Source organism: Miscanthus floridulus, chromosome 16 (genome assembly GCF_019320115.1).
Source record: "Miscanthus floridulus cultivar M001 chromosome 16, ASM1932011v1, whole genome shotgun sequence".
NCBI lineage: Eukaryota > Viridiplantae > Streptophyta > Magnoliopsida > Poales > Poaceae > Miscanthus > Miscanthus floridulus.
The window spans coordinates 16,736,363-16,755,830 of record NC_089595.1 but is presented as its reverse complement, the minus strand read 5'-3'; the positions used below and the strand labels follow the sequence as shown (position 1 = coordinate 16,755,830).

Sequence of the window (19,468 nt, the reverse complement as noted above, 5' to 3'; positions counted from 1 at the left end):
AATGTTTATACTAATATTTCTTATTAATATTTAATAATATCCATTTTTAGTAGGTTATTTCAGAGTATTCTATTTTACTTATTGAATAGTCGATTTTGCTCATTGATATTGCAATAATTTATATTGAAAATATGATAGTTATTTTATTGGCTAATTCAAATTAGTACGTATAATTCATATAATTATGACTATTGAAGCCTTAATTTCAAGTCTCTCGGCCCTTTTCACGCTTTCACATAAACAAATTATAAAATACATTGCATTATTTGTTAAAGTTTGGATAAACCATTGCTTCGTTTGGTGTCTACAATACACATATAATATATATAGTATTAATTTCATTTTTATCAGATCAAAAATTTTATGTTGAAAATCAAATTTTAGAAATCAAATGTCACATTTGTAAAAATTTATGATACATGTATAGGATGCACTTGGAGTGTACGAGCTTATCAAACAGTTGTATTAGAAATGATACCTCTTGGGATGGATGTAAAGCTAAACAAATTGCTTCTGCACCGGGAAATGAAGATTGTATGGGTTGTAAGAGATGTGAATCCCCTTGCCCAACAGATCTTTCCAGTGTTCGTGTTTATTTAGGGACCGAAACAACTCGCATCATGACTCTATCTGTCGGGTTCATAAACCCAGGGTCCCCAATGGACCCGCTTCTCTGCAAAAACTCAGTCCAGTAGACGGCGTAGCGACAACGTGCGCCTCCCGGGCCGGCCTAGACACATAATGACAGACCGGGAGAACAATCCGGTCCCCGACCGGAAGGCCTGGTCAAGGTGAGGACACAGTCCGACTCCAACCTCCTTTTCCGACCGGGGATACGCCAGATCTCTGCTCACGGCTCTTCCCCGACCGACACGATCGGGGCCTATTGGGAACGACCGACCGGGACACCTGCTCGGTGAGGGCCCGGGGATCAGACAGAGCAGATAAGGTAAGGCGCTCAAGTCAAACCACAATACCGAGGACCGTACCCTGCCATACCCTGCGTACCTGTAGGACGGTGCCACCAGGCCATGCCAAATGGGCACTAGTAACCTTCCAGGCGTGTCAGAACACAAACAGTATTGTAGGCACCAACGTTTGCCATACCAGGCGAACACGGTAGAGCCTGCCACATGCATCTGGATATAAACAGTATTGTGGGCGCCGACGACTATCTCGTACCTAACAGCGTGGGCAACAAGACTAGGTAGCACACGTATACATTCTCTCTCTTTCTTTGACTTGTAAGGCCACCCCCTTTGACTATAAAAGGGGATGAGCTCTCTCCTAAAATGCTCTCTGGCTCTCTAGCTCTCTGGCTCTCCTAAAAAAAGAGAAGCTAGACGATTCGAGCACTCGAGGACCTGAGAACTCAAATAGCTCAATAGCTCTAGAACTCTAAAGCTATACAGAGCATACGCTCCAATACTTAGCATATGTTAGAGCCCCCATCACTCTCGGCCCTTCGGTTCAGAGTCCGACTGGGCCTTTAACACCCCCTTCTTATTCCTACTCATTTGTAACCCCACAGCAAACTTCGAGCACCTGGGCTTAGGAATAAAGTCACCGACCGACTTAAATTGGATGTAGGGCATGTTGCCTGAACCAACATAAATCCTGTGTCATTGAGTGCTAGGCCACATCTGATCACAACGCACTGCAAAATTACAAATATTTACTTGTTGGTCACTTTTCGCACCGACAGTTGGCGCCGTCCATGGGGAGGACGCCGTGCGTTCACACTTTTGGTCATCGAATGGCCCACCTTTCCACCATCTTTGTCATGGTGGGCTTGAGCGATACGATTTTCTTTGGCTCGCTAGAGTTCCCCATGCTCCTGCCTGTTGAGATGTGGGTTCCTCCCGTCTTTGTGCCACTCCAGACCTTCCTCTTTGGGAGTCTAGACTTTGTCGCTGACCGGCTCAGCATACTCCGCCTCCACGAGGAGGCACTTGTCCTAGCGTCCAATGGAGGAGGAGCGCCCTCCATCGTCCCCGGGCCACCCGACGACCTCAACGTCGAAACCCTCGCGCTTCACCTCGAGCCCATGCTGGGCTCAAACTCTATGGTTCTCAAAGCGGTGCAACTCCCTTCCTGATGTCGTTGACGCAGACATCATTAGCGCGTTCCTCTCTAGGACAACCTGTGAGTCCTTAATCCACAAGCTCGGCTGTCTGAAGCCCCGTACCACCCGCGACCTGCTCGACATTGCCACGAACCATGCCTCCGGTGAGGAGGCAGTCTGGGCGGTCTTCAGCGGTGGTCGAGATAGGGGCAAGGCCAAATGTGAGGACCAAGGCAAGGGCCCCTCCACGTAAAAGGGCAAGAAGAACAAGAAGGATCGGCACCGACTGATCAACCTAGCTTTGGTCGCCGCTGCCAATCGTGCGGGCAAGCAGCCCCAGCAGGGCCAGCCCAATCACTTCGACAAGCTCATGGAGAGTCCATGCACCAACCACGCCTACCCTGTCAAGCACCTCTACAAGGACTACGAGCTCCTCAAGCGCTTTCTGCGATAGGCCAGCAAGCCGAAGGAAGGGAAGGGCAAGGAGGAGGCGGCCAAGAATGGAGGCATGGCGGGCAAGGATGATGACGGCTTCCTCGACCCCGAGGAATGCCTCATTATCTTTAGGGGATCCAACGTCATCCACTCTAAGTGCCAACACAAGGTACGCTATAGAGAGGCATGTGCTGCCGAGTTGGTCGTCCCCTCTTTCCTTTGCTAGTCGAACTCCCTAATCATTTTTTATCAGTGAGACCATCCTTCCCATGTCACTCGACTGGGTCACTACCCGCTCATCGTCGACCCATCATCCGTAAGAAGCGCCTCACCAAGGTACTGATGGACGGAGGTAGCGGCCTCAACATTCTCTACATCGACACCCTCGACGCCATGCGCATCCCTCGGTCGAAGCTCCGCCCAGTGAGCTCTCCCTTCCACGGCGTGATCCCTAGGGACACAGGCGTACCCACTCGGATAGATCAACCTGCCCGTCTCATTTGGCGACCGAACCAACTTTCGCTCGAAGGTCCTTACCTTTGAGGTGCTGGACTTTCTAGGGTCCTTCCACGCCATCTTGGGGCGGCCATGCTACACCAAGTTCATGGCGATCCCTAACTACACCTACCTCAGGTTGAAGATGCTAGGACCGAACGATGTCATCACCGTGGGTAGCACCTTTTCGCACGCCTACACGTGCAACCATGAGCATTATGAGCTCACCATGGCCGTCATCAACTCCACCGAGCTCCCAGAGCTTGGGAATTCATGGACTCCAATAGTCCCAGACTGCAACGAGCCAACCTCCTCGAGTGCCTTCCACCTGACCGAGGAAACCAAGGCGGTGGTAATCGACCCCATCGACCCGACCAAGATGGTGCGGATCGAGACCAAGCTCCCGACCAAATAGGAAAGCGAGCTCGCCGACTTTCTATGCTCCAATCATGATGTCTTCACGTGGAAACCTTCTGACATGCCAAGCATACCAAGGGAGGTCACCGAGCATGCATTACGCCTCATCCTGGGCTCGAAGCCCGCTAAGCAATGCTTGTGCCGCTTTGATGATGAGAGGCGCAGGGCCATAGGCAAGGAGATCGCCAAACTCCTAGCAGCCGGGTTTATCAAAGAGGTATACCACTCCGACTGGCTAGCTAATCCTAATCTTGTGAAAAAGAAGACCGAAAAATGAAGAATGTGTGTTGATTGTACTAGCCTCAACAAGGCGTGTCCAAAGGATCATTTTCCTTTGCCACGCATAGACTAGATAGTCGACTCCACCTCAGGATACAAAATACTCTCCTTTCTGGATGCCTACTCATGCTATCACCAGATCATGATGAAAGAGTCCGACCAGGCCATGACTTCATTCATCACCCCATATGGTTCATACTGCCATGTAACCATGCCTTTCAGTCTAAAGAACGCCGGCGCCACCTATCAACGGTGCATGCAGCGATGCTTCACCGACCAAATTGACCCGCCCGACTAGCCTGACCAAGTCGAGTGGCCGAAACCAATAATCACCGTCTATGTAGATGACGTAGTGGTGAAAATGGCTCAAGCTAGCGACCTGATCGCAAATTTGGCCACAACATTCACAAACCTCCGAAGGTTCAATATCAAATTGAATCCCAAAAAATGTGTTTTCGGAGTTCCAAAGGGGAAGCTCCTTGGATACATCGTGTCTGAGTGCGGCATCGAAGCTAACCCTAAAAAAATCATGGCCATCTCCAACATGGGCCCTATACGCAATGTCAAGGGCGTACAGAGGCTCATTGGTTGTTTGGCCACCCTAAGCCGGTTCATCTCCCGACTAGGGGAACGGGGGATGCCTCTCTATAAACTTCTCAAGAAGATAGATGCATTTATCTGGATAGAGGAGGCACAGCAGGCTTTGGAAAGCCTCAAAGCATCACTGACATTGGCCCCAGTCCTCATCGCTCCTGAACGGGGAGAACCCCTCCTCATGTACGTCATGGCAAACAACCACGTTGTGAGCGCCACCCTCATTGTCGAAAGGGAGGAGCTGGGACGCCCCCTAAAGGTTCAACAACTAGTGTACTTTATCGATGAGGTACTCACCGATGCCAAGGCTCGATACCCCTAGGTGCAGACGCTTCTGTATGCCATGCTATTGGTGACCTGGAAGCTCCTACACAACTTTACCGACCATGAGGTCATGGTCGTAACCTCATACCCGCTGGGAGACATCATCCACAACCACGATGCCACATGCTGAATCTCTAAGTGTGCTCTTGAGCTCATAGGTCACGACATCAGGTATGTCCCCTGCACCGCTATCAAGTCTCAGGCTCTCGCCGACTTCATAGCCAAATGGATGGAAGTCCAGCTCCTGACCCCAGACTCCACCCATGAGTTCTGGACAATGTACTTTGATGGGTCGGTTATGGCGCCTAGCTCAGGGGTTGGAGTGGTTCTGATCTCCCCGGATGGGAGCAGGCTCTGCTACGCGATCCGTCTCCATTTTTCAGCCTTAAACAATACCATGAAGTACGAGGCCCTCATCAATGGACTGTGCATCGCCATCAAGCTCGGTGCTACGTGACTGTACGTACGCGGTGACTCCGAGTTGGTCGTCGACCAAGTCATGAAGGTATCCTCCTATAAGGGCCCTCTCATGGTAGCATACTATTAGGTGGTGCACAAGCTCGAGGACAAGTTTCGAGGGATCAAACTGCATCATGTCCCCCAAAAGGACAATGATGCCACCAATTTCCTCGCAAAATTGGCTGCCAGATGGGTTTTGTCTCCAGATAGGGTCTTCATCAATGATCTCCACGAGCCATTTGCCTATGTTCTAGAGGATCCAATCCAGACACACTCCAACACCAATCTGGCACTCGGGGGCTCCAACCTCCTGATGTGCCCCGACCCTGACCAAGTGCTCGGGGGCTCCGACCTTGGTGCCTCCATGACAACATCGCCCACCGAATCTAGTAGGACATATTCATGATAATATGCATAAAAGGTAGCCATTGTTTATGCAGGATAACTTTGCTTATTTTCTCCTATTGTGGATGAAAACAAGATAGTGTATGACTAGTTATAAACTGCTAGAAAACTACATAAAAAATCTAGGGGCACTCCTAAGGAAGAAATGGTCTCATGCCACTTATTCTTCTACAACTCCTCCGATAGTCAAGCCAGTCATCCCCACACCATCCACTACTCCAATCATGGCCAAGGCCCTCTGCGACTACTCCACCCTCGCTGTTGCCAACGTGCCCATTGGGCCCGCTGTTAACATTAGGGATGGGAACTTCGAGCTCCATACCAGCCTCATCACGATGGTGCAGGCAAACCAATTCCAATGTTTTCCAAGAGAGGACGCGAACACGTATCTCCAACACTTCCTTGAGTTGTGCGACACGATCGTCATCAAGGATGTCGCACCTGATGCATCAGGCTCCACTTGTTTCCCTTCTCCCTCTCGGGAAGGTGAAGTAGTGGTTTTACATGGAAAAGGAAGCTGTCAAGACGTGGGACAAATGTTCCGTGGCATTCCTCGCCAATTTCTTCCCCATGGGCAAAACCAATGCCCTGAGGGGATGAATTTTGAACTTCCAGCAAAGCTCTATGGAAACCATTCCTGAGGCATGGGAGAGGCTGTAGGACTACATCCAAGCATGCCCACACCAAGGGATTGAAAACTGGTTAGTGCTCCAAAATTTTTATGATGGATTAATACCCATGTCTAGGGGCCATATCGACACTATTGCTAGAGGTGCTTTCCTTTCCCTCACCATTGATGGAGCTATGGCTCTCATCAATAAAATGGTGGCCAATCAAAGCTAGGGGGAGGAAAGGAAAACACAAAAAGGAATGCATTCCGTGAAGGAGACGAACATGCTTTCCGTGGAAATAGATCTTTTGATGAAAAGACTAGAGGAACGAGCCCAAGATAAAGACGCCATGATGGTATCATCTAGGCCATGGACTCGCACATGACGTGTGAGATCTATGGGAACATTGGCCATTCGGGGAATGATTGCCCCGAAACCCATGAAGAAGCTGCTTTCATCAACCAGGCGATCTAGACGGAGGCCTTGACTTAGAGGCCATCCAGACTGACGAAAACCATGACCCTAATGATCAGGATCATGGCCCTCAGCTCCACAAGACAACTAGGTGACCACCTTCCTAGCAGTGGCTACCAACTCCTGTATGACACCCCTAGGAAACCAGGAGGTGATGACGAAGACCATGATGGAGACCACGTCGCACAGGATGGTTGGTGAACCATCACCGTGCCTACTGTGCCACCACGACTAGCATAGTAGCACCATGTCACACCATGCCATGATGTGGCCACAAGACCATGATGATGACCATGCCCAGACGTGCACCACAAGACAGCGTATCTTGCAAGCCAAGTTAGCTAGGCCCTCCCTTAGGCTCACGACCCTTCGGTCGGGAGAACCTTCCTCTTTGTACATGCCCTGGCCCTAAACTCTATATAAGGGCAGCCAGGGCATCCTTCCAAGAGATCCTCTACCATTTTACACATTCTCCATCATAGTAGGGCTCCAGGAGCTTCCCTTTAGATAGTCCATCTCCTAGCTCTAGCTCTCCTACCTCTTTCATCATTATTGCACCCCCATTGTAAGAACTTTAGAGCATTCAAGCGAGGAACACTGTCAGATTATTTTGCTCCGGTAGTGTCTAGCAACGTGATCGCATAGATGAAATTAGATGGTAACACATGAGACACAAGGATTTATACTAGTTTGGGGCGTAGTGCACGCTAATATCTACTCCAGCGGTGGGACTGCTCTTATATTCATATGCTCAATTATAGGGGTTGTTGCTCCTAGCTATGAGGTAGATGGAATAGGTGGAAGATTGGATCCCAAGCCCAAGGTTCCCACCCTCCTTTATATAGGCAGGAGAGGTAGGGTTACAGAGAGGGCGATTAGGCCAACAGATTGTTTCCTAGTTTGTTACAACAGATTGATCCTCGCTATCGTCCAAATATGCCTGCCTTGATTTGCCTTGATCTCCATGTTGGTTGATTGCATCAGCCCTTGCAATCCTCCTCCTTGATGGTTCCTAGGTCGATAGCTCAATGGTAGTCGTATATACAGGCGGTGTAGGTACCCCTAGCCCATATCTCTGACAGTAGCCCCCATAGGACTTAATGATAAGCTTGCATGTAGCTTTAAGCCCTCAGGACGTCATAGTGTCCCATGTAAGTTCTATGTACTTTGAGTACATAGTGAGCATCTTCGGGTGCCAAGGTGTTGAGCAGCGCAATTAGATATTCCCAAGAATTAGGGAGCCAATATGTTGTCGTTCGAGTACCAAGAGCATTTCTCGGGTAGCGTGAATCTTCTTCAAGCATCGAGTGTGGCGGTGATACACCAAACATCAAGGAACATTGTTCCCTAGTAGCTGTAAGTGCCTGGCTCGGGTGGTTCACCCCATATTGGGAGCAGAGGGGGGTTAGTAAGCCTATGTTGAAGCTTTTATACACTTACCTTCTGTTGTTCGCCGTAGCTTTCCTTGGACTTTTATTCGTCATCCATGGCCGGCGGCAAACATGTGAGGGTGGAGATGGAGGAGGAGGGAGGCACTGAGAAGCACGTGTTCCAGGGTCCCATTCTTCTCTACGAGGCATTGGTGCAACCTAGGTAAGTATGAATCTATCTCTTATTCTTGTCGATAGGAGGGAAGATCTGAGGAATTATACATTGCAGGGTGGTCTAGATGGCACGTCATGCTCCATGACCCCCCCCCTCTGACGGGGGTGCTCCGTCATCGTCATGAATCCTGTTAGGATAGGGAGGTGTTCTTGCCATGGTGCAGGAAGCCAACGTGATGCGTGAAGCCCTTCACGATGTCACTCAGGAAGAGAGGCGATTGAGAGAGTATATCTCGGTCGTGAGGGCTGCGTGTGACGCTACGAACGAGGAGGCTGGCGAGGCCAAGGCCATGGCTATGGTGACCCAGGCAGCGCTCATCGGTAAGTTAGATCCCATCTTCTTTGGGATTTGTTCGATCTGGATGGGGATGATTTTGAGTGTTTCTTTTTTTCTCCCTAGGTGCTAGGGAGCAACTGGTTGCCACATAGGCCGAGGTGGCAGAATTGTGGTAGGCCAGCGAAGATCTAGCTAGGCAGTTGGCATAGGTGCCTGTGAGTGGGATAGTGATGCTATCTGGGAGCGTCTCTCCGCTGCCCTGGCACTATCTAGCAGTGAGCATCACTCGGCGCTTCATAATGCGGCGATTGCCGCCGTTACGATGGTATTGCCGGTGGGGACGGATGTTTCTGATTGGCTCCGATATCTCCCAATGCAGATCCAAGTGGTGGTTGCCCATGGAGTCCGCCATGGAGCCGCAAGGACCTTGACCGTGGCTTGTCTTCGTCTTAGTCATAAGATGGATTTGCGCGAGGTGGCACCCAGGTTCCCGACAGCGGATGAGATCCTCGACGACGTCGACATTCGCCGGTTGATTATCGAGTTTAGCGATTATGCTAAGGTGATTGCCACTGTTATTAATGTAGAGCAGGTCATCAAGGACGCCCCCTTTAGGACTAGATTTTGTACCCCTTTGTGTAAGAAAGTATAACAAAGTTTGGGCTTTGCTGTTATGTGATGTCTCTGTAGATCAGATTCTCTGTGCATGGTGATTATGTGTGATAGTATGTAGCCCTCGAATGCTCGGGTGGGTTAGTGTGGTGCACCTATGGGTTGGAGTCATATCATGATCATCATGATCCCGTGGGATAGAAGACGTCTCGAGACCTTTTTTGATTCCGTGATAAGTATTGTCGTTTGCGCATATCCCCCGAGTATTTTGGTTGAGCATCATTCGATTGATTGCCGTCGCACTTCAGGTGGCATGCTTATCGGTTGGTGTAGCTGCACTGATATTAGCCACACTTAAACAAACATAAATTTTGAGTTTAAACAAACATAAATCTTGATTGGTTGGCTTGCTTATCGCACTCCCTCTAACTTTGAGTTTAAACAAACATAAATCTTGATCACTAAAATTAAACTCAATTTATCCCTAATATCTTCTCCTAATGAACAATGCCCCTATTCACCACAGAAGCCCGCATAAAGTTTGTTCCATATACATACACTTATGCTTGTGGGAAAATATTCTAATAGGACAATCATGTTGACTAAGTTGTTGTGAGGTGTGATATAGTTCTGACTTAGAAATCCTACCATTTCTATTCAAGGTACTTGGAGAATTTATTTTGACAAAAATTATTATAAAACCGTAGTATCACATACTCCTCAATTGGTGAGCAATTCCTACCAAAGCCAAATATAACATCTTGCAAGTTTCAAGCCTTCCACATACGCTACTTGTTATTGTATTGAGTTTGGTCGAGTCTTGTTGACCCTTGTTGAGAGATTTATCATGCTCCTAAGATCAAGATCTACACTAGGAGTGCACAAAAACATGCTTCCATTTAGACCCACCAAAAACTCTGCTCCTACATTGGGAGTAGATAAAAAAAACTCTTGTTAGGTAAATACTCCATATTCTAAAAGATAGTGATCTCTCTCTAAATATATGGTTTAGAAAAAGAGACATGGGCTATGCAAAAAGTTTATGATAAAAAATTGTGAACACATGAAGGTCCAAGTAAAAAAATGGACACATGAAGGTCTAACGTTCAAAAAGAAAAAAATGATAAGCACTTGAAGGCTCATGTATTGAAAAAAGAGGAAGGAAGAAAGATAGCCATGTTTCAAAATAATAAGTTACAGAGAGAGATCATATCTACAAAAGGAGTATAGTTTTAGTTTACCATTTTTCCACACACATGCACGTCTTGATCTAAGAATGTGACACTTCTCTCCTTGGATCCTTGATTTTACTTTACAACATGCAATACAAGTATGCTATATTGTTTATCCCTACCTAAAGCTCCACATAAACCTTTTTAGAAGTAGGTGAAGGCAAAACATTGCTATGCCTTGGTAAGGATTTATACACCATTGAGTGATTTGAGAGTGCCATTTGAGGAGTATAAAGTGAACTATGCTTTTTCTTGAGAAAAAAACCCTCCAAAACTCCAAGTTGCTAAGATGTGAAATTAGAGAGATGACTTTGTTTCAAGCACTATTCCAGTTTTCAACAACCCAAGGACACATGTTAGCTAACACCACAAATCCCACTGGTATAAAAAATGTGTTGGAATAACTTTTATGTAAGGCATATATCTTAGGATGTTATGCTCTTGATTACTTTTATCTCTAAACTTTGCTCGAGGATGAGCAAAGGACTAAGTGTGGGGGAGCTTGTTGGCGGTCCTTAACGACCAAATCTGACCGCCAATTAAGACATAAAAGGGGAGAAATTAACAAACTTAAACACATATGCATTTACCACTGACCTAGTTACACATGTATTTGGAAGATTATTGTTTTTGCAGGACATATACACAAATACATGGGAGAATACACCAAAAGGCGTTTTCCAACGCTGAATTGCGCAAAGAATAAATAGAAAGGTCCATCAATTTAAGATATCTAAGTAGAATACCACCTAAGGAGCAGCTCAGGAGCACTCACCAATCCACCACGCGAAGGCAGTGGTGATGGGAACCAGTCAAGGGCCGGCCGCCCCCTGGGGGTCGGCCGCCCCCCACCTGGCGCCGCTCGTCCTCTCCTTCATGTGGTGGTTGCATGCCTCCATGTAGAAGGCAGTGGTGCATGGGCTTCGTGTGAGGAATAGTCATAGCACCGCCTCTCGTTCATGTATAAATAGAGGGGCAACCCCCCTTTACAACACACTTGGAAAGCACACAACCCAAGATACACAATGTAGCAAGAAGAGGAGGAGCTCCACTTTCATATCTTAGCTCTTTGGCTTAGTTTAGGGAGTGAGTGAGGAAGGAAAAGAGACGGAGAAGTATAGGAATTGTCGGCTACCTCTATTTGTGTACTTGGGGCCCCTTGTACACATTGCGGAAGGAATGCCGGCTCCCTCTTCACTTGTACCTCGGTGAATCTAGTACTATTTGGAGTGCAAAGATTCATGTTTATCTTCGGTGATGAGTTCTACTTTAAGTTAGTCTTGTTTACTATTTACTTGTGGGTTTGTCGTCCATTCTCATAGCGGATACTCTAGTAGAGGGCTCCTGATAAAGACGGATAACCTTGTACGGTGCTAGAGTAGTAGTCGATAGCATAGACATGGTGTCTAGGCTAGAGGCTACCTTCGTTTACCTTGTTCCCCACGGTTGAGGGGTAGGTGGTAGGTGGTGACAGCCCTATCCATCCCTCGTATCCCCCCATGTTTGGGTTCAACATAGGCTACTGGCTGGCCTCGCCTGGTAGACCAGGTGTGATTCGGTGCCCGAAGTATATAGTGGCAAAATAATCTTAGCTTAGGATCTCTATCCCTAGAAAACCTCGCTACCTGAGCTATCTTTCTTCTTGTTATCTTAGGTGAACTAGTTAATAGACTCTAACACATCTGTTCCCTGAGGAAATACGATACCCTAAATACTTCCGGGTGAAATGCTACAATGGTAATTCCGTGCGCTTGCAGATTATTTCTGTATGCGTTAAGAAACACCAACAAGGTTTTCAGGGTCGAGGTGCTCAAAGGTATTTGTTGCATGGGACCATGGCTTCGCTCGATCTAGGGAAGAAGCGTGAAGCTTTGGTTCATGATAGATATCGACCAAGTTCGGATGGTTCACCCGATGTGTTTGGAGTGGAGCGATATTGCTTGAAGCAAGTTTTTGCTCAGCGTAGCCTGCACACCTTTCTATTTCTCATCTTTCTTTGTCTTTAGTGTTTGATGCTGGTTTAAGCTTTTGGACTAACTACCTAGGGATTATTCGACCAAAATAGAATGTCTTGGTAGAGTCCACGTAAGGTCTTGTTAAGTCACTTATACCATTTCAAGGACTATGAGACTCCGATCGGTGAAAGGAGAAAGGGGAATAGGTGTGCGGTCCGTAGGATGGACTTTGTGGTTTCTGATCGCCACAGTAGGCTAGTATAACCTTTTGAGCATGACGGCTGCAAAGGGTTGTAGTTGGGTCAGTCTGATACATCCAACCCCTGAGTAATTCAGAAATTTCCTTATTGAGGTGCCCAAGAGGTGTCGATAGATTCATATGAAATGGATATATGTGAATTCTCGCAGAATGTAATACAATGAGAAGAAACATGGAATGATAGAGTGGGATTAGATAGAACTACCGGTTATCGGTTGTCGCCTTGACGTTCGTCGAGTTCTTGCTCTATTGGATCCATCCTCGTGACCCTTCGCTGTCTATCTCGCTCATAGGCGACCTTTTCATCGATGAGAGGAGATCTATTCAGGTTTTGACCCCGGGTGATAGGGGAGTCAGGAGCGATCAGATCTTTTGGAGGACAAGAACACGACAAGATGTCTGGTGCAGTCATGTAGTTATGCTCATAGGCTGACTCGTCGAGTTTCCAGCCTTGCTTAGCTTGGGAGGTGCGACCAGTCATATGGGCCCTCTCTTTGGGTGATACTACTTGGTAATCTATTAGCTAAAGGGGTTCCCTTCTTGTCATGGGAGGGACGATGGCCCCCTCTTACCGATGGCCATCGACCACTAGATGCAAGCGCGTAGCTTAGATCGGGCGTGTGCCAAATACAGATGAAAATGGATCGGATATCACCGATGTTACATTTGATTTCATATTTCTGTCCGGATTCGGATTCTAATACGAATATTGTCAACCATGACATATAGGATATGATTGGATATTGACATCATAAATATGCAATTTGATGATTCGGATATGGATATGGATCGGATGTTGAATGTCCGGACTCAGATACGGACAGATCTAAACTCCTCTAAATGGATTCGATCTCGATTACAGTCAGAAAATATCCATACCATTTTCACCCCTAGTCCTGAAGCAGGGTCAGTGCTTGAGTAATCAACCATGCTACCCCATTACCCTTCCCGTTCATGGAAAGGTCTGATTCTTTCATTGATGGGGACTGCCCATGTTTTGGTTGCCTGTTCGGTGACAACCCGATGTTAATGCTCGACGCTCGCGGGATGGTCTCATCACCATCACCGTCAGAGTCTGAGTTCTCGAGTAGCTAGTCACAGCCATGAAGAAAATGGCGGAAGGCCTTCGGATCAATGACTCTGGATACATTGGCGTCATCCTACCAATCGTGTTGATCGGGGGCGCTGTTGATGTCGTCATGGTTTGTCGGCTCCTACGGCTGGTGTTCCACTGTAGGAGGTTCAGTGGGTTCCACTACAGCCTACGAGAGTGTCCCACCATGGGACATCATTGCACGCCCTAATCTAGAAGATTGAAGGGCGTGGCGGTGAGGTATGTGTATTGGATCCAAAGCGGAGTCGAGATCCGTGGTTTTGCTAATGTGTAAAGTGGGGACGATTTCACCTTCTCGTCCATCTTCGACAAAAAGATGAGCGTAGCATTTCAGGTATACCATGAGGGCATCTGGTCTGGTGTCCATAGCCTTCTCCTACCCGGCAGTGAAAACACAGATCTAGAGGGACTGTTCTCCTTCTTCGGTTGGCTTGGGTTCCTAAAGGCACAGGTCCTCGAATTGATCGGCGATGAAGTCAAGCTTGCTGAAGGTGATCCTCTTGCCCGGCTGCTCCTGCTCTGGTTCATCGCTGATGTTCAAGATGACTACCATCTGAAACACAAAATTAGTCTAAACGCGAGAGGCCCCTACCTAGCGCACCAACTATCGAATTATTTTGCTCCGGTAATATCCAGCAACGTGATCGCATAGACAAAATCAGATGGTAGCACACGAGACACAAGGATTTATGCTGGTTTAGGGCGTGGTGCATGCTAGTACCTACTCTAGTGGTGCGGTTGCTCTTATATTAGTATGCTCAATTACAGGGGTTGTTGCTCCTAGCTATGAGGTAGATGGAATAGGTGGAAGATTGGATCCCGAGCCCAAGGTTCCTACCCTCCTTTGTATAGGTGAAAGGTCCTAATATGGCTAGAGGGGGATTAATAGCCTATTTAAAAATCTACAAGATCACTAGAGCAATTTAATTAGTATGACAAATAATGAAATGTGAAGTTGCTCTAGCTCTATAAGGGTTGAAAGCCACCTATCCAACAATTTTAGTTACTATAATCACTAGGCACACAAATGGCTAAGTCACTACTCACTAAGAGCTCTCACACTTGCTACACTAAAGAGCTCCACTAGATGATCTTAAGCTACAAAGCAAATTCTAAATTCTAGCTACACTAAAGAGCTTGCTACAACTAGTTTACGGGAATATAAATGAGTGAGTAGGGTGATTATACCACCACGTAGAGGAGTGAACCAACCACAAGATGAATACCAATTCAATCACTAGGAGAATACTAAAGAGAAGAGACAACCAATTTTTCTCCCGAGGTTCACGTGCTCGCCGGCATGCTAGTCCCCGTTGTGTCGACCAACACTTGGTGGTTCGGCAGCTAAGAGGTGTTGCATGAACCTTGTCACACATTTGGACACCGCAAGAACCTACCCACAAGTGAGGTAACTCAATGACATGAGCAATTTACTAGAGCTACCTAGCGGCTCCCCACCGGGGAAGGTGCAAGACCCCTCACAATCACTGGAGCTGGCCACAAACAATCACCAACTCATGCCAAAGCTTCTTCGTAGCTCGAAGCCATCTAGGTGGCGGCAACCACCAAGAGAAATAAGAAATCCATAGCCACAACTATCCTTAAGTGCAACTAGATGTAATCACTCAAGCAAATGCACTAGGAATCACTCTCAATCTCACTATGATGATGAATCAATGATGGAGATGAGTGGGAGGTGTTTGCTTAGGCTCACAAGGATGTCAAGTATGTCAAAGTGTCAAGCGAGTGAGCCAAGAGCCAGCCAAGACACTTAAATAGGGAGCCCAAACGAATAGAGCCGTTGGCCCCTTGCTCCCTATTTTCTCGGCATGACCGGACGTGCAGGTGGATCATGACCTAACGTAGGCACCAGCGTTCGGTCATCCACAGCTATCCACATGATGCCTCCCTTCAAACCTCAGCCACTAGATCCCAATGGTCAATTTTCAGACGCTCATGCATTAAGTGACGACCGGACACGCAGCTCAAGCGACCTGACGCCGTGTGAAGCTAAGTCTGATCACTTCTAGAGATGATCTATAGCGCAAAAATAGCGACTGAGCATGTCTGGTCAACATCAACCTGATGCGCCCTAGCATACAGTCATCCCTTCTTCACTCTACGTGAACCCATGAGGTCGACATCACCGTACGTCAGCATGCACCCGACTCAGAGCCTGTGCATCAGATCGCCACAACACACCTGCGTTCGATCATGCCACCGAGCTGCTTCTTCTTTGCTTGAGATGAATAGATGTGGCCGCTGCGTTAGGTCCTAGTGTAAGATCGCTTGTAAGCCTTCTTAGCTTGAGTTGCTCCACTTCGCTATAAATGACCTGACGGGCGCTGGAGTCAGGTCCAGCGTCTGGTGCAACGTCCGATCAGGGACCCACACTGCCTTTTCTTTTTCTATCTGTTCAAACACTTTGCCCTTGCTTCCAACTTGCTAACCACAAAGTATAGAACTTAGGTGTACGTGTGTTAGCATTTTCCAAAGCATTTTACAAGGTTTAAAGTTAGCACACTAGGTTCCTAAATGCATATGCAAAAGTCATCTCACCTAGTGGCACTCGATAAACCGTTTAGCCAGAGATTTCCCCTCTTTATAGTACGGCTATCGCTCGTAAGTCACTCACACCCTCTATGATGTCTTGAGTGCAAAACAAAAACCTATCATATACCTTTGCCTTGATCATCTCGGTTTTTGTTTCTCTCTTTCTTCTTTTCCAAGTTGAGCTTGATCATCTTCAACATATGTCCATCTCCATCTCCATGGACTTCATCACCATGCTTCACACTTGGATTGCACCAACCTAGCTCATTTCACAACTCATGACAAAGGTTAGTGCTAGGTTTCATCAATTATCTAAAACCAAATTATGGCTTTCAATCTCCCCCTTTTTGATAATTGATGACAACCTATTTACAAAGACATTCAATTAAATCTTTTTGGATTCATGTTGCTTGCCCAAGCATATTACAATGTGTAAAGATTATGGACAAGTTTCATCAACCCAATTTGGTAGTATTAGCTCCCCTACATATGTGCTAAGAGTTTGGATTTGAAAGCTTTGCACATATGCATGGATTAGAAGTTTGGGAAAGTAATAGCTACTAAATAATGCTAAGGTGTAAAGAATGGACCTTTAAAGCGTGATACCAATCAGAGTTGCCATTTGAACACCATCCTTAGTGCCATGATTTTCTAGATACCACTTGAAAACCAATAAAGAACTAGATACCTCGTAAGATCAAAATTATAAGTAAGGTTCTAGTACTACTTGGAAGAACAATTCAAGTGTCTAGCTATCCTATGCATGCTAGTTTTTTATTTCATCAAACATTTTCTATGATTTAGCATACACCACACAAGCATGGATAGGAAATTTTGAACTTGTGCCATGCAAGCAAACATGTGTAATGCACATACAAATGCAACATACAAGTTTATAAGCTTGCTCCCCTACTTGTGTGCTTCAAAATTTTAATTGATCCCCTTACTATGTTATTTCATTTGTTGATTCCCTTACAATGTCATTTCATTTCCCTTATAATGTCATTTCATTTGTTTGCTCGCCCTATCTCTTACTATCTTTGTGAATTCTCTCCCCCTTTGTTAACAATTAGCACAAAAGGTGAGCTCAAATTTTTGATAGGTTGGGGGTCAAACTATGTGAAATGAGGATCATTTTTCTAATTTGGTTCAATCTAGATCACTTGCAAAAGATATTTAACTCGGTTTGATCCAAGGGCAAGCTTCTTCACACCTCCAAATAAGGGTTATCATGCACCATGTTGAGTTAAACACTTATATCTCATTTTCTAGATTAAACACTAGGTTCACAAACCCACAAACATGTCATATGCTACCACTAGATCATTTCAAGCATACAAGCAATAGTGGTATCATACAAGCAATAAATTCATTTGATTTTCATGAATGAGCCTAAGACATGATAAGAATAACTAGATGCACTAAACAAGTCCTTAGTAATGGATGAATGACATGTCAATCAACTTTACCTTGCTTTGCTCGAAGGAGAGGCATGTCATATATGGGGGTGCATCAACACATATTGGAGAAGTCAAGTATGTTCAATTCATTCCTTAGCTTGCAAAACCTCTTCTCATCAAGTGTCTTCATGAATATATCAGCAAGTTGATCATCGGTGCCCACACTTTCAATGCAAATGTCCCCTTTTTGTTGGAGATCTCTAACAAAATGATGGCAAACATCTATGTGATTTGTTCTTGAATGTTGAACTAGGTTGTTGGTGAGCTTCACGGCACTTTCATGGGTTATTTGGATTGGTACCATTACAATTCCTAGAACTCTGAGATGTACCATTAAAATTCACCTATTCTGAAACTTGCCATTACAATTCTTCTTCTACCTGATACTTGCCATTTTCTATGTCTTCTAGGTGTCTGGGCCCACTGTCAGGCCGTATACGTGTACACATCTTCCGTATGGATCAAAACACCCCCGACTGCTTCTCTCCCTCCACTCACTAACGTGTGGGCCCCACACGTCAGATTCTCTTTCAACCTCTAGCAAGCCCATCCACGCCGTCGAACCTCATCCACTAGGATCTGCCGTCGTCGAATCCATGCCGCTCGCCTCCTCAACCAGATTCACTCGCCATCGGGGAGGAGGGTGCTGGATCCGCTACCGAGAAGGAGGTGGGGGCTGGATCTGCCGCCGTGGATGAGGTGGGGGCTAGATCCACCGCCATGGACGAGGTGGGGGCTGGATCCACCGCTGGGGAGGAGGAGCAGACCGGATCCACCGCTGGGGAGGAGGTTGGGGCCGGTTCCGCCGCCATGGACGAGGTGGGGGCCGGATCCACCACCGGGGATGAGGTGGGGGCTGGATCCACCACCGGGGACGAGGTGGGGGTCGGATCCACCATCGGGGAGGAGGAGCGGGCTGGATCCACCGCTAGGGAGGAGGTTGGGGCCGGTTCCACCGCCGGGGAGGTGGAGCGGGCTGGATCCACCACCGTGGAGGAGGTGGCGTTCGGTTCCACTGTCGTGGAGGAGGAGGGGGCCGGATTCGCCACCAAGGAGGAGGTGACGGCCAGTTCCACCACCGAGGAGGAGGAGGGGGCCGGATCCGCCACCAAGGAGGAGGTGGCGGCTAGATCTGGGCCACCACGCACGTCGCCGGGCGAGACAGGCCGCGCTCACTGCCGTGGTCAAGCCGCACCGCCTTGGTGGGAGTGAAAGGGAGGAGGGGTGCCGTCGTGGTTTGAGGGAGGAAGGGCACCGCCATGGTGTGGGAACGAGGAGGAGCACCGATGTGGTTGGAGGGAGAGGAGGAGTGGCCAGTGTGTGAAGGAGAATCTGATGTGTGGGGCCCACACATTAGTGAGCAGAGGGAGAGAAGCAGCCGGGGGTGTTTTGGTCCATACGAAAGATGTGTACACGTATATGGCCGGACAGTGGGCCCAGACACCCGGAAGACATAGAAAATGGCAAGTATCAGGTAGAAGAAGAATTGTAATGGCAAGTTTTAGAATAGGTGAATTTTAATGGTACATCTCAGAGTTCTAAGAATTGTAATGGTACCAATCCAAATAACCCCACTTTCATTGTCACATAGCAATGGCACTTGTTTGAATTTGATTCCAAAGTCACTCAAAGTAGCCTTCATCCAAAGTAATTGATCACAACAACTATCGGCCGAAATGTACTCCACTTTGGCGGTTGAAAGTGCTACACTATTTTGCTTCTTTGATGACCAAGACACAAGTGATTTTCCTAATAGTTGACATGTGCCTGATGTTCTCTTTCTCTCAACTTTGCATCCCGCATAATCCAAATCGGAATATCCAGTAAGCTCAAACCTTGCACCT

At 47.1% G+C, this 19,468-nt stretch overlaps 1 protein-coding gene and 1 non-coding gene across 2 annotated transcripts; one reads left to right on the top strand and one right to left on the bottom strand.

Moving 5' to 3' along the window:
- Nucleotides 1–6,056: 6,056 nt before the first annotated feature.
- Nucleotides 6,057–6,165, bottom strand: LOC136514616 (small nucleolar RNA R71). Its single transcript, XR_010773767.1, has one exon. It is a non-coding gene; the product is annotated as a small nucleolar RNA R71 (small nucleolar RNA).
- A 12,179-nt stretch (nt 6,166–18,344) lies between these two features.
- LOC136510338 (uncharacterized) lies at nt 18,345–18,836 on the top strand. Its single transcript, XM_066504825.1, has one exon. It carries the CDS (start codon nt 18,345–18,347, stop codon nt 18,834–18,836), a length of 492 nt encoding a protein of 163 aa, XP_066360922.1.
- The last annotated feature ends 632 nt before the right edge of the window (nt 18,837–19,468 follow it).

What these genes read in the sequence shown, in the direction of transcription:
- LOC136510338 (XM_066504825.1), top strand. Translation starts at nt 18,345, where the DNA reads ATGGACGAGGTGGGGGCTGGATCCACCGCTGGGGAGGAGGAGCAGACC.